This window comes from Arachis hypogaea, chromosome 17 (genome assembly GCF_003086295.3).
Source record: "Arachis hypogaea cultivar Tifrunner chromosome 17, arahy.Tifrunner.gnm2.J5K5, whole genome shotgun sequence".
Taxonomy (NCBI): Eukaryota; Viridiplantae; Streptophyta; class Magnoliopsida; order Fabales; family Fabaceae; genus Arachis; species Arachis hypogaea.
In genome coordinates this window covers 45,876,481-45,891,537 of record NC_092052.1, presented here as the reverse complement: position 1 = coordinate 45,891,537, position 15,057 = coordinate 45,876,481, and the positions used below count along the sequence as shown (strand labels likewise).

Genomic DNA, 15,057 nt, shown 5'->3' with positions numbered 1-15,057 from the left:
AACGAAGATACATCTTAGAATAGAGAATCAAACACGGATTGATGATAAAACAGCAATACTTTATTAATCCATAAAACTCAGCAGAGCTCCTCCCCTCAACCTAGGAGGTTTAGAGACTCATACTGATAGAAAATACAATGTGGAATTCGAAAATATGCTAGAAGTCTCTCGAAAGTGTAAAAGTTCTCAAATAGATACTAAACTAATGACTAAGGATTACATAAGAAGGTAAAACGGTCTTTTAGTGCTAAAATTCACTTCTGGAGCCCACTTGGTGAGTGTTTGGGCTGAGCTTGATTGAGATCCAAGTGCTAGGAGGCCTCTAGGGCATTGAACGTTGGATAGGGGGTCCTTTTTGGGCGTTGGACGCTGGTCTCTTCTCCCTTGGGCGTTAGCCGCCAGAATAGGGTTGGGAGCTGCCTTCAATTCTGAAGTAAAGTATGTACTATTATATATTGCTAGAAAGCCCTAGATGTTATCTTTCCATATCCGTTGAGAAAGCTCTATTTGGATGTCTATAGCTCCAGAAAATCTCTTTCGAGTGCAAGGAGGTCAGATCCTGACAGCATCTGCATTGCTTTCTCTGCCTCTGAATCAGACTTTTGCTCCAACTCCTCAATTTCAGCCAGAAAATACCTGAAATTGCATAAAAACACACAAACTCAAAGTAGAATCCAAAAATGTGAATTTCGCACTAAAACCTATGAAAACTTAATAAAACTTAAACAAAACATGCTAAAAAACATATGAAAATGATTCAAAAAAGCGTATAAAATATTTGCTCATCACAAATACCAAAGGAAATGGATGGTTGGGGGTGAGAGATGCAGTTATTTTGCAATACAGCTCTTTTATTTAAGTGGTGGTAGCATTTTTTCAAGAAAGATTGCCCACTTTAACAAAAGGTTGTCTGCTCATGTAATATTTTAAACCCTATTTAGATGTTGTCTTCTCAGACCTTACCTACTAGAAAAGATCTATGGATGGACATTTGTCAATTACAAATCAAGGAGTAGTAAGTAAAAGAAGATGATTGAATGTTTGTTTATGAAATTAGGAGATAGAAGGAGAATCTAATTTTAGGAAGATGATTGGATTACCCTTTCCAAGGTTGTTCTCGACTTCAAGCAAAAGAGGATCCGTTGTAAGGAAATGTGAATTTTGGGATGGGATAGAGTGTGTATGAAACTTTCAGTGGAGGATGAAGTTATATAATAAAAATTAGAACTATTGAATAAACTTCATGGGATTTTACAAGAGGCTAAGCTAACAAGAGGGAGAAAGGACACATTCGTGTGAAAGTTTGATAATAAAGGCATTTTACTACTAATTCATTCGTGCAGATTTTGCAGATAGAAATAATACTGAAGGATGTATCAAGTTATAGCTTTACTAGCATTATATAGAGAGGTTTGATTCTCCTATGAGTTAAATTATTTACTTAGTTTGTTTTGGTATGTAGAGTCAATACTAAGGATAGACTGAATAGATTTGGTATTATTCCTCACAATGATATTGTTTGTATTCTATGTAACAAGTATGTGAAAAATGTGCACCACTTATTGTTGCTTATAAGTTTTCATGGCAAGTTTGATGTGCCTAGATTCATGATGCTGGCACTATGAAAAAATATTTTGAAAGTTCGATATCTATGTTAATTAAAAAGGAGGACCGAAAAATGTGATTGATGGACTTTTATTTTGTCATTTAGAGTATTTGACAAAGAAGAAATGAAAGGATATTTAAAAAAAAAAGCATCAAGTATTGCAGAAGCAATTGCCAGATCAATATAATAAAAATACAAAGAGCGGAACTATGTTGATTCCTAGAATTATTGATCGCAATGACAAAGATGATGTAGGGATTGGATTTGGTTTAGTTGTTTTTCTTTTGTACATTTTTACCTTTATTCATGCTCTACTTCGTTGTATTAAGCTCTTTTGTTTCCAAAAAAAAAAAAAAAAATTACAGTACCTAAAATCGCAATAACTATGTACAAGGAAAAAATAGGTATACAAAGTATCAATATATACAAAAAATACCTAATAAAAAAAATGCTAACATATGCATATCCTGATCTACACTTCTACGATGGAATATTTCATAAGCCTTATTTTAATTTTTGTATATATACTACGATATGACTTTTAACTTGAAAGATGCAGAGACAATAATTCTCACATTCATAGTTCCTTTAATCATTACGAAGACTTACTACTTTTGGGTTTCACTTGTTGAACAATCAACTAACAAAGATGGAGTTGCCAGAGTGACTTTCAAAGTAGATGTTGTTGACCCAGTATATTATTACCTTCATGCACCAAATGAACTCACAAAACTCTTCTGTTTTAATTGCTTCTATGCACAAGAATTAACTAGGGGAGCAAGCAAGTACATGAAATTAGATTTACCCAATCAATCCTATAATTGGATCAGAAGTAATAAAAAAATTAGATAAATTCTGATGTGATCCAATTGTAAGAGGATTGAGTGTCGGGTTTGTAAAATCTAAATTTGAACAGATCCAATAATACCCAATTATTATTGTTGTTGTTGTTTGGTCTAGCCATAAAGGAATAATTTATGATTAAAAAAAAAGAAAGAGCAATAGCTTTAAAAAAATATATCAACTTTTACCTAAATTAATTATTAATAATTACATGTAAAAAGAAAAAACAAAAGAGAACAAATTTTGCGTTCTAAATACTAAATACAAGTAGATATGGAAAATGTTATGAAAAATTAAGGATAATAAAAAAAAAGTGAACAAAAAATAAAAAATTAAAAAAAATAAATAGAGTAAAAATAATGAATGGGTGTAACATTAATAAATTAGGTATACAATATATGCAGTACAAATATACTCCTTTTTTTTTTTTCGTAATTTGACCCAATAGCTACAATTGAGGAGGTTCTTATGCTCAAACTTGCCGCTGCAGTGAACACATTATTGGTACTTTATTTTTCTTTCTCGTGAATTCCTTTTGTTTATGAATCGCTGGTTCATACTTGATCGATTCTCAGAATGCTAATTCTCCTGGGATTCAGTGCTCTTGTATTTAGTTAATGGTTCTATTCTTGAAAATATTATATTAATTTTTTAAGCTACCTTTAATAATTTTAAAAATCACAACTAGAAAATGGATTAATACAGACAGATTTATAGACGGATTTGGTCTATATTACAGACGGATTTTTTGTTACCGATGAAATTACCGACGGATTTTGTCCCTCTGTAAAAGCCCCGTCGGAAATTATTTACCGACGGATTTTTTTTCCGTCGAAAAATTACAGACGGACTTTTACCAGTTACCGACGGATTTTCCCTCTGTAAATTTTCTATCCATTTCCCAAAGGCGACGAACTTTCTGACAGATTTTCCGTCTGTAATTACAGACGGATTTTTCGACAGATTTTCTGTCTGTAATTTGAACTTTGGAAAATCATCCCACGTTCTGATTACAGACAGAAAATCCGTCTGTAAATCCGTCACTAAGGTAAAATAGAATTTTTTTTTTTATTTTTCTAATTGCAAAATAAACTTGTTTTCATACAAAATAAATATAAAAAAACTCAACTCAACTCATATAAATTATATATTATTTTTTTTCTTCTTTTCAGATATATGAAAAATAGATTATCTATATAATATTTCTTTGCATATAACTCTACTTATTCAATAATATACAGTTATACATCCATATGGAGTGAAAATTACATCCATGTCTCACAAACATTAGTAGAGTTGTATCCTTAGAATTTTCTAAAATTTCTTGAACAATGCAAGCTAAGCTAGAGACCACTCATATGGTAAGTGTAGAACTTTATAGCTATGTACACTTTCTTATGGCTGATATGTACACTCTATTGATTCTACAATGTACACTTTATTGAAGCTGCAATGGCCGCAATGGCAGCAGCTATGCCTGCCACGGATACTGCAGCATGCAACTGAGCATTATGAGTCCTAATTTCTTGCTTTTTCCTCTCCTTTTGATCCTTCAGCCATCTTCCTATTGTCCTTCCTCTCAGCAAACTCCTGTAAAGCTAGTATGCAAAAGTTTACAAAAAGAATAACAAAGAAAAAGAGTAATGAATGATTGAGCTTTTATTTTTAGTATATAATCATGAGGTTGAGTGTAATGTACCCCATTTCTAAACAAGTTTTGACTGGAAAGGAATTCTGGATTGATTGCTTGATGGGGGTAAAAATGAGTCCTGCACATAGTGATTGGTTGTTCCAAATGACATGTGAAGTCAAAAGAATCAATTACTGTATATCTTGATCTTTTGTCAAGAATATATTTGAGCACTGCAACAGATGTGGAGAAAAAGATCAACACAATTTATCAATGATTTATATGATTTGTATGCCATCACGGTGCAGATTTGAAATTAGCTACCTATATGCACTGATCAAAACTCAACAATTTCTGTGTCCCCGTGAGAGCAATATATATGAAAAGTTGAATCCGGCCTATTGTAGCAACATGAGAGGAAATTGAAATAAATACTATGTTGCTTGAAATGGAGACAAATTCAAATATAGAACTTGTCATTCACCTGGATTCTTGGAGAAATTCAGTTCAATAGTTTCACAAGATAAGATGCGAGCAAAAACCAGCTAAATTTTTTGCTGGAACTGTAGGAACCCGAGGTAGCGATCGATCAAGAATAAGTAAAAGCTTGTAAGAAACACACAGAAAGAAGAAAATCCTACATGTAGTACATAAAAGACTACAAAAATTATGTATAGTTGATGAGTGTAGAAAAAAAGTTCATAAAGTTTTTGCCTTATCAAAGGTAAGTTAGTGGCCCACATGACTAATCCTGCTAGCAAAGCTACTTCTCCAGCCACATTTGAGACCCCAACTTTATTCCACAAGCATCTACAATGAAAGCTCTTGCAATGTTAGCCTATATAGTTTATGATTGAAAAAGGACTTTCCATTGAACAAGTTGCTTATTGAATTTACCTCTTAGATTTGATTAGTGTTGTCCCAAAAGATAATGTAGCAAAGTCCATGGGCTGTGAAGAGGACCATTGCAGTGGTCCTAGCTAGATGTGGTACTTGATACTTCCCTCTAAAGTTAGGCCAATGAACTGCAAAAGCAAAGACACTCTTAATACTAGAAAGAACAGAAACATCATGCAAATATTTCCAACAAGGCCTAAGGCCATTACTAAATCTTCCAGCTTGACCTCCCACTTATGCAATTAAATAAGTGACGCAGATGTGACAACTAGGTACCTAACACTGTGGTCATTCACATATTTGTGGAGTCATAAGAAAATTATTATGATTAAATAAGTGAAAAGGGGATAATACCAACCAATGATCAGTAATACCAGAAAAGGCAGAAGCAAGATAGATAAGAATTGCGTGACTGCCAAGAAGAAAAGAACACGTCTAATTGAAGTTCAAATTCATGAAAATGATTGATAAAAATGAAATTGAAATAAGAAGGAAGTACCTTTCGAAACTAGCTAAACGGGACACACCTCATCAGGGGTAGAAAGAGTTATCCTTGTGGTCCTCTATGATCTCAGAAATACCTATGATCTCAGAAAACATCATAGCTATGCCTCAGGAACCACCAGCCTCACCCCTTTATATACAACAAGGAAAGGGCCATAATGGAACAGTAGTAGTACTATTCTTTTTATTAAAGCCTTCAAAGCCTTTACCTGAATCAGTAGAAAGTATTTTTTTTTTTGCCTTTGAAAATAAGATATGAAAATCATGTACCTGCAGTCACCACAAAATCATGGAGACTAGTCACCACAACAAGATTTATTACTTGGCGTACTGAAGGCATTGTTTCAGCAATGCTCGTTAACTTATCAAGCTTTTGGAGAGTGAAATTGCAGATACCAATGTCTCAAACAAGGTTTTCCTTCACAAGCTTCTCCATTTCTCTCCAAACCCCTTCCATGTCAAATTCCAAAACTTCTCCTTCTTTAGGAGGTGTGCTGACACCATCTTTCAACCGAAATGGCCAATGAATCTGCATTATTGTTAATATTATATACTTATACTCTTCTTCATCCCTTAAATTTGATCAAATCACTTGCAACAATAGAAGCTTAATTATTACGAAGTAAAGATCAAGGTAGTCAAGTTGGAGTTCTTGAAGGGTGTTGTTAAGGGCAGGTCTAACCCTTTCAGTGATGTTATTTTCATGTAACATTATAATTAAAAAAGTTTTGGGATTTGTAAAATTTTTGCAATTAATTCAACCAAAGTTTTCTTAATTTGGTCAACACATTCCACATATAAATAACACCTAATGTAATGTAAATAATTTCACTTAATGAAACAAAGTGGTGGAAATTATATATATATATATATATATATATACACCATAATTTGGAGGTGACAAAGAGATCCTTCCTATCCACTCCTACTATCATAGCAGATTGAAGTCCATGTCCAACCTGTAAATAGATAGATATTGATGACAACCAAGATCCAATATATGAATGAACTGAAAAATTCGTAGTAGTAATTAACATATATCTTCTTGGACTCCATACTGTGCAGCAGTGTCTATATGTCTATAACCAGCCTGCAAACAAAGGTTAGATCATATAAGACTTAGCTTCACATGAATTCGAACTCTAGCTAAGTGTGATGATTTGGTTTTTAGAAAGAATTTCCAAATTGAAGTTTTAGATGTGATTTATTTAGCTTAGAGATTACATGATCTTAATTCAAATCGTGTAACAGTGATTTGTTCCATAAAAATGTAGTATTGCAATGCAAGATACAAAATTAATTATTGAACCACGATATGTAGCAGAAAAGTTTGGTCAACATTGACTTTTCAATGGCATCATAGTTCTCTTTTGGATATTATCATCAATCACATAATAAAGTAATTGATTGAGTAGTTACATAAAAGGATCTTATTATCTTGTAAATATTAATGTATTAAAAATACAGGGTCAGGTTATCATATAAATTCCATCATGAAATATTTTGGATTTACCTAGAAAACTAATTTCTCGTATCACTTTATAGTGTAAAGTAGTAATTGCATACCTTAAAGATAAACATATAAAAGGATTGGAAAGCATCTTTGCTCTTTAAATCTACAGAATTAGCACGATACCAAAAGATCAAAGCCATGATCCCATGTGCTATGACCTAACAAAATTGAATGATACAATACAATCAGAAAGTCAGAAGAATGTGGCTAATCCCAAAGAGACAACAACAACAATAGAAAGTCAGAAATAGACAAAACAACAAACAGGTAGAATGCATATTCAACAAAGTCCATTCCAAAATATACTCAATCTGATTCAATTCAATGCTCAACAAATTGGAGTTCCTTCACATAAAGCTTGCCATCTCTGTGTCTGTAACAAAACCCTAAATTGTTTTCATAACAGAACAGATACAATGGCAAGAGAATCAATGTTATCGGAAGGGACGACGGAGCCTACCTGAACCAACGGCGACGAGAAGAAAAGGGAGAAGTGGCGACGACGCTGACGAGCTTCAACGAGCAGCGACAGAAAACGGTGTCGAAAGAGTGGCGAAATTAATCGGCGTCGAAGATGAAAGAGAGAGACCGGTGACTGGGTGTGACGGAGAGATTGGGAAACGGGTGTGATGGAGCTTCGGGCAACGGCGGTGCAACGGCGAGAGGTACCGCCGATGAAGGATTTGGAGGGGATGGGTGAGGAGCCCGCGAAGGATGGGGTGTTCTGAGAAATGAAGAGAGGAACGAGAATTAAACTCACGGAAAATTTTAAATTACAGACGGATTTTTCGTCTGTAATAATTTAATAAAATATAGCATTTTTGTCTATTTAATTACAGATGGATTTTCTGTCTGTAATCATTTCCAATGAAAAAAATTAATTTTTTCGACGGAATTATCGACGGATTCTCTTTTCCGTCTGTAATTTATGCTAATTCATTTTTTTATTTTCCGACAAAAAATCCCTCTGAAATTCCGTCTGTATTTCCATGGGATAAAATCCGTCGGAAATATCCGTCTGTAATAACTAATTTTCTAGTAGTGAATTCAAAATAATAATTTCTACTATAACTTTAACCATTTTTTACTATAAAACTAACGGAATTATTATTTTCTTGCAATTCTTCCCACCATCACGTGTCAATAACGATGGAACAAATTAATTTAAACAAGATAAAAACACAAAAAGTTAAATATTATATTTCAGAGAAAGAGAGAGAGAGATTTCCAAAATTTGAGTGATACCATATAGGCACAAAATCTCTTTAATAAACAAATCTAATATGATATGTGGAAAGCATCATTTATCTTATGACAACATATAAAATGAATAATTTTTTAGCATCTGTCAACAACCACCATAACAAAATTTTTTTGTCATTGTATCCTAGATAATCCCAAGATGAAGTCCATGCTAACATCTTTTTATGGAGCTATTAAAATAGATAATGGCTTGTATAAACTAGTGTTTTGATTTCTACTTTACTAATGTGACAAATACAACATTTATGAATGTAATGAGTGACATCTCGCTTGAATTTTGGGTAATAGAATTTCTCTTTATGAGGGTCAATGTTTTGTCCCTCCTAATGTGTCTAGCTAATCCTCCATTATGAATTTTCCAAATAATTGATTGGTACAATGAAAATGAAAAATTCATAGTTGGTTTCCCTTGAAAAGTTAGCCTTCTTGAATGAAAAAACCACGATATAGTTGTTAAAAACAGTACTTCTAGATTTCTAAAAGATCTTGATCTTCCTTATATAACTTTTTTATAACTTCAAAACCAACAACATTAAACTTTAGGGTGGAAAGGAGAACATGTCATCGTCTTAAGGAATCAACAACCTTATTTTGAATGTTGGATTTATACTTGAGAAAAAATGAAAATAATTATAGGAAGTCACTCAAAGCTGCATGGTATTGATTCGAATTTTGTTGAGAAACAAGATATTTAAAAACCTCTTGATTAGTATACAAGATGAATTTTAAAGCAACAAGTAATGACTATGATGGGTTAATGCTCGCACAACTGCATAAAATTCTTTATCATAGCTAGAATACTTCATTTTAGCATTATAAAACTTTTCGCTAAAGAAAGCAATTGGTCGACCTTTTTGGGAAAGTACAGCACCAATTTTAACATTTAAAGCATCCCAATCAACTTCAAATATTGAATCAAAGTTGGAAAGTTCAAGTAGAAAATCTAAAGAAATCCTTTCTTTCAATGCCTCAAGACTCTATTACGCCTTAGTACTCTAAAGGCATCATGCTTAAAATATTAGTAGGTGGGAAGCAGCAATGGAGCTAAAATTCTTAATGAATCACCAATATTATGAAGTTAATTATGGAAGTTCTATATGCCCTGCAATGTTCTCGGAGTAGGCCAATTAACAATAGCATCAATTTGCTATAGTCTACCTTAATGCCTTGACTTATAACAATATATCCCAAAACCACAACTTTATTCAGTAAGAAGTTACACATTACTTAAGATTAGCATATAGCTTTTGCTCTCGAAGCACTCCAAATACTTAGCGTGGATGTGCTAGATGTTCATTATGGTCCTTAGTAGATATTAAATGTCATCAAAATAAATAACAACAAATTTTTCAATAAAGGACTGAAATACGTAATTCGTCAAGTGCATGAAGGTGCTTGGTATATTAAAGAGGCTAATGGCATAACCATCTATTCATATAATCTATCTCATGTTTTGAAATTTTTCTTGCACTCAAATTGGTAAAAAAAATTAACTCGGTTCAAAGTAATAATGCAAAAAGGTATATATACCTGCAAAATTTTATGCAGGATCAAGGAATTTTATTGAGATTTTCTTGCTCTCATATTCATCAACAATAGTTAAGCACAAATAAAAGTACATTGTAGACATGAGGTTTACTATTTTAGGGTGATGTCTTCTTAACTACATTACAATTGGTTAATACTTTGCTCATTTCTAATCTAGATGACTCATCTTCATTTGAAACTCGTTTTGGCATAAAATGATATACAATTAGAGAGAGTGCCAACATAGCAGAAAGTTGAGTATTTATAAATCAGTTACATCCACCCAAAGGAAAAATTTCCTAGACTACTTTTTTTGTAGTCTTTTGTTATTATTTTTCTATTTTTTCTAATTCTATTTATATTTCCATTCTTTTTTTATCTGGTAATATGTATAAAAAAAGTAAAGGAGCAATAGAAACTGCGTTGATATTGCTCCTTTACTTTCAAAAACTCGTATCCCTTAAGACAAAAATATTATCCATTTAGAGATAAAGCCTCGACTGCAGCTAGATCTAGAGGGAAGTTATGAGCATTACGTTCATGCATAACTTCCATACCAAGATTAGCTCGGTTAATAATATCAGCCCAGGTGTTAATTACACGACCTTGACTATCAACTATATATATATATATATATATATATATATATATATATATATATATATATATATATATTTAGGAATGTTATACGCACAAAAAAAATCAACAACTATACCTTTATATAAATACATGTATTGTTTAATTTATTTTTAACATATATAATATATTTGAATATGTATTATATGTAGATAGTTGATTTAGTGGCTAATTTTTTTATGGATACATGGTTGATATATGTAGTATATAACTAATCCATTTGAAGTTAATAATGATTTAAATAATCATTTCACACTCTTCTAAACTATGTTATCTCTTTCTCTTTTCTCCCAACTCCCTGTGATAAAGCTTAAACCTAGTGCCTTTTGCTTTTATATACATAAGAGTAAAACAATCTTCTATTTTAATAAAGATATTTTCATAAAAAAAATACATATTACCAGTTTTTCATAGGAATTAAAATTGGCCAAACTGTAAGAATGTTAAGTTTTTCAAATAAACTTTTAAAGTAATCAATTTTTATTAACTAAAAAAATTGTTAATGAACAAATGTTCAAGAAAAGAAAATTTTTTAAATGTTGACTAATTTTTAGTTAAAAAATTAATTTTGAATTTTTTTTATAAAATTACAAAATTTCTTAAAATATTATTTACATTGAAATAATCAAATGTAAATATATTTCTTACACAAGATTCTCATAAAATTTCAAAAGAAATTGTACAAGGTGTTACCTGTACCTGATGAGGGTGAGGATCTGGAGCCCTCTCGAACTAGTTATCAATCTCGCGAGCTTTAGGAACAACGGCGGGTAGTACCTTCAATGACACTTTGACACCCAAGTTAGAGAGTTAGAGAGGTTGGGATTAGGGTTATTTAGGGTGAAGTTGATCATAGATGGGGGAAGCGATGGGACTCCCCTTTTATAGGATTGTCAGGCTATCTTATCTTGACTGGAGGTCCCACCTCCTAGGATTTGAAAGGTGATTGGGGAATGGATTTTTTCCTAAGCGTTTAAGATAGTGGGAGTTTGGTCAGGTTGGGCCGTGTTGGGCCCATTAGGGTTTCGGATGCCAGGTCCAGAACAGTTGTCCTAGAGAACGAGACTATGCTTGCTTGGTCTCGACGCTGATGTTGGTGAGTTCGGCTCTTCACATCCCAAGAGGTCGTGAGATCCACGGGCATCGTATGGGCTCATTCATACATTTGTTTATTGCACCTCTCGATTGAAGGGATTTGTTCGCACTTTTTCAAGGTCTCATAATGACGCGTAGTGGAGAGAGAATGGTTTTTGACATTTTTTCTTTTTCCTCCACTCTGTTTTTCTTTTTTTGCCCCCTCTCCCATTCGTATTTCCATTTGAAATGTTAAGGGTTTCAGTTTCCTTTTCTTCTTCTTAACTGCATTCTTATTATTCCCATCAACCATTTTGCTAGCCATTTCCTCTGCTTTGCATATTTTTTTTTTCTGGATTTTTGATCGCATTTTCCTGTATTTCGATTGTTATCATTGTTGCCGAGGGTCTGTGGAGTTTATGCTTTTGGCTTTTTGCTTAGTGGCCTCGAGGGTAATCAGTCCCCGGAGTAGCCGTTCATTATATATCATCCGTTGTTTTTGTACGATTCGTAAAAGGAGATTTCAATTGGTTGATAAACTTTATAAAATTTGAAAAGGGATTTTAAGCCTTATATAAACTTTGTAAAGCTTTACAAGGGGAGGCCCTCGTTAAAACCTCCCGCAATTTGGGTAGGAAAGAATGCCTTTCTGAGAATAAAGAGACAAAATGTTAGGTTTAAATAATCTTGAAAACACTTATGTTACTAAGTTTGAGTAGTTCGCTTATGGATAGTAGCGTCGTATGTTCGTGGCGTTACATGACCTCGACAGCTTGGTATCGTTAAACCACTCCAGTTTGTATGCTCCATTTCTGATCACGGCCTTGACTCGGTAGGGTCCTTCCAAATTAGGGGTTAGATTTCTTCCCTCGGGGTGGGAGGCCGATGTCATTACGTCGTAAGACTAGGTTTCCTTGTTTGAATTCTCACTTTACTATGTCTCGATTGTGTCTTAGGCTTACTCTTTGCTTTAGGGCAAATTCTCGTAGGTGTGTTATGCTTCTTACTTTATCGACTAGGTGATCAGGGCTTTGGCAAGTGCACCAAATTGATTCAAGTAATACCACAGTGAGTGGGTATCATTCCCATGAGGATTAAAGGACTGAGTGCATAGTGTTTAATTGAAACTCTAATTAGATTCACGAAATTTTGTAAGAGCAGGAATCAAACTTAAAATCATAACAAATTATTATACAATGCTTATGAATGATGAAATAAATAGATAATGATACATTCATGTTTACTACCTTGACTCATGCATAGATATTTTAACGACAAATCGTCTGTAATCAAACCCCAATCCCTTTGTGATTTAATTTCTCTTATCCTAACTAATAGCCAATTCCTTGGTCAATTAGTTAGCATTAAGGGGATTAACGTGAAATTATGATTTAAAGTCACATAATATTCAAAGCTATTCCTAGTCAATTGAAAAGTTACGAGAATGAGTTTTAAGCTAATCCCAATAATAACTTTTCCAAGATAATAAAGGAATCCAAAATAGACTAGAATTCTTTTTCAATATCTCTAATAATTTAGAATAAAATGAAAACCTAAATTCTTAAAGTATGAATGCATTATTCAAGATAAAATAATAATATTTATCAATCCATAAAACTAAACAGAGCTCCTAACCCTAGCACAAAAGTGACTCATGAATAAACGAAAACAACAGGTGAAAATATGCTAATGAATGCTAGATGATGAGATTTCTCTCCTCAAGCTTATTTATAATCTAAATCCTAACGTAAATTTTAAATTTAAACTAAATACAATCTTATCTTTCTTAAAAAATATCAACTAAACTTAATCTTTATAATTTAAATTAACCGAGATCTAATCTTGCTGAATTCTTGGAGTCGGTTGTGTTAAATATCCATGTTGGAGGAAGCCTGAGCTTTGGTTGAATGCCTGGGCATTGGGCGCCAGCTCGTGGCGTTAAGCACCAGGGCTTGTTGGTTGGTCATGATCATGGGCGCTAAGTAAGGTGTCAATAGGTAGGGTAGGGTAGGGTTTAGAGCCAACCCTAACCATACACGTGGGTTTAGAGCAATGTAACCTAACCCTACCCACGGTCAACCCACAGGTACCCGATCCTACCCACGGGTTTTCATAAATATGCAATATTATTATATCACCTAATGAGTATGCAAATTAGAAATTCAATATAAATAACACAATCATCCCTCAAACAATACAATCGTCCCATAAACAACGTAACTATTAAATGTTCAATTCTACATAAAGGTCTTTGCTTAAATTAATAACACAAACACAAATAAAATCATTATAAACCCATGAGCATTTCATTTGCTGCAACAAAACCATCACTAGTCTATGACTTTAGATATAGCATTATCATCGTCATCATTTACAGTTTGATAATCAGGATATATCAATGCAAATGAAATCAAACACTAAAAAGCTATTAGTTACATCAAATATTAATGTAACATGTTCAAATACACTTTGTGCGAATAAAAATGACCTAATCATCTTAAGCAATAATAATAAAAGAAGGCAAAATTGACCACTAATTAGTGAACGGAGCACAGAACACAGAGAGCGTTGAATAGTGAGAATGAATGAACGGAGCACTGCGCTGAAGTCTGAATGGACCACAAGGAGTGCTAAAGTTTGAACGGAGCACGTGACCATCCAAACACGAAGCACGACAACCATGCTAGCTAGAGACGTAGGTGAGCAGCGCCGGCAAGGGGAGTGGGGCCAGACGTGGAGTTGCAGAGAGATTGAGAGAAGAGAGAAGAGAATCAGAGATTAGAGTTCTTAGGGAGTTTGGGAGTTGTGAATCTATTATCTGAGTGTAGACTTGTGATATAATGTTGTATTTATATCACTAAAATATAATTGATTTTTATATAAACAAAAGTGTTAAATTATTAATTGATGATCATGGCTCAATAGCAAAGACCATTTGCACTAAGTGAGAGGTCCTTGGTTTAACACCCTCCTATAACATTTTCATAACATCTACATATATAGGGTGCGGGTTGATTGGGTAGAGTTGAGACTCCACCTGCACCCTATCCGACATGTACTCAAACCCGGTCCGCACTCAACCCTACATGCTACGCACCATTTGTGTTGCTCATCATGGGCACCAAGCACCATTGTGATTGTTACTTTGTTCTTTTTCGAAGGTGTTAGGCGGCAAGGTTGGATACTTGGCGCTAGGGCCCTAGAAGTGATAAAACTTGGGCACTGGCATGAGGAAGTGGCATTGGGCGTCGAAAGAAGGTGCTGAATATCAATGTGTCGGTGCTAGGCGCCATTTGTGGGCATTGAGCAACCCTTTTTTGTCCCGGGCACCAATTGTGTGCCACCTTTACTCCTTCATGGGCGTTGGGCACTAGGCACCTACCCTTGCCATAAGTTCCCACCTTTGATAGCTTCATGGGCTTTGGGTACCAATATGTGGGCGCTCGGGTGCCCTACCTTCCTTGATTGTTTCTGCCTTTTCTTTTCTCTGTCTAAATTTTCTTGAAATTATCCTGAACATACAACAATTCTAAAACAACTCCAAATAAAATAAATTAGCTGCAA

At 33.8% G+C, this 15,057-nt stretch overlaps 1 protein-coding gene across 1 annotated transcript; it reads right to left on the bottom strand.

The window, feature by feature from the left end:
• Nucleotides 1-3,637: 3,637 nt before the first annotated feature.
• LOC112766132 (uncharacterized) lies at nucleotides 3,638-8,821 on the bottom strand. Its single transcript, XM_072221840.1, has 11 exons — nucleotides 8,815-8,821; nucleotides 7,454-7,785; nucleotides 7,047-7,151; nucleotides 6,366-6,570; nucleotides 5,476-6,009; nucleotides 4,977-5,104; nucleotides 4,794-4,889; nucleotides 4,564-4,642; nucleotides 4,404-4,477; nucleotides 4,149-4,312; nucleotides 3,638-4,039 (listed from the first exon to the last, which is right to left on the bottom strand). The coding sequence occupies exons 1-4, from the start codon at nucleotides 8,819-8,821 to the stop codon at nucleotides 6,511-6,513; spliced, it is 504 nt and encodes a 167-aa protein (XP_072077941.1). The 3' UTR covers nucleotides 3,638-4,039; nucleotides 4,149-4,312; nucleotides 4,404-4,477; nucleotides 4,564-4,642; nucleotides 4,794-4,889; nucleotides 4,977-5,104; nucleotides 5,476-6,009; nucleotides 6,366-6,510.
• Between the last annotated feature and the right edge of the window lie 6,236 nt (nucleotides 8,822-15,057).

What these genes read in the sequence shown, in the direction of transcription:
- LOC112766132 (XM_072221840.1), bottom strand. An exon ending in TCTCGTCGCCGTTGGTTCAG is followed by an intron (nt 7,152 to 7,453) that starts GTAGGCTCCGTC and finishes CAATTTTGTTAG; the next exon opens with GTCATAGCACATGGGATCAT. An exon ending in TTTATATGTTTATCTTTAAG is followed by an intron (nt 6,571 to 7,046) that starts GTATGCAATTAC and finishes CTTTGTTTGCAG; the next exon opens with GCTGGTTATAGACATATAGA.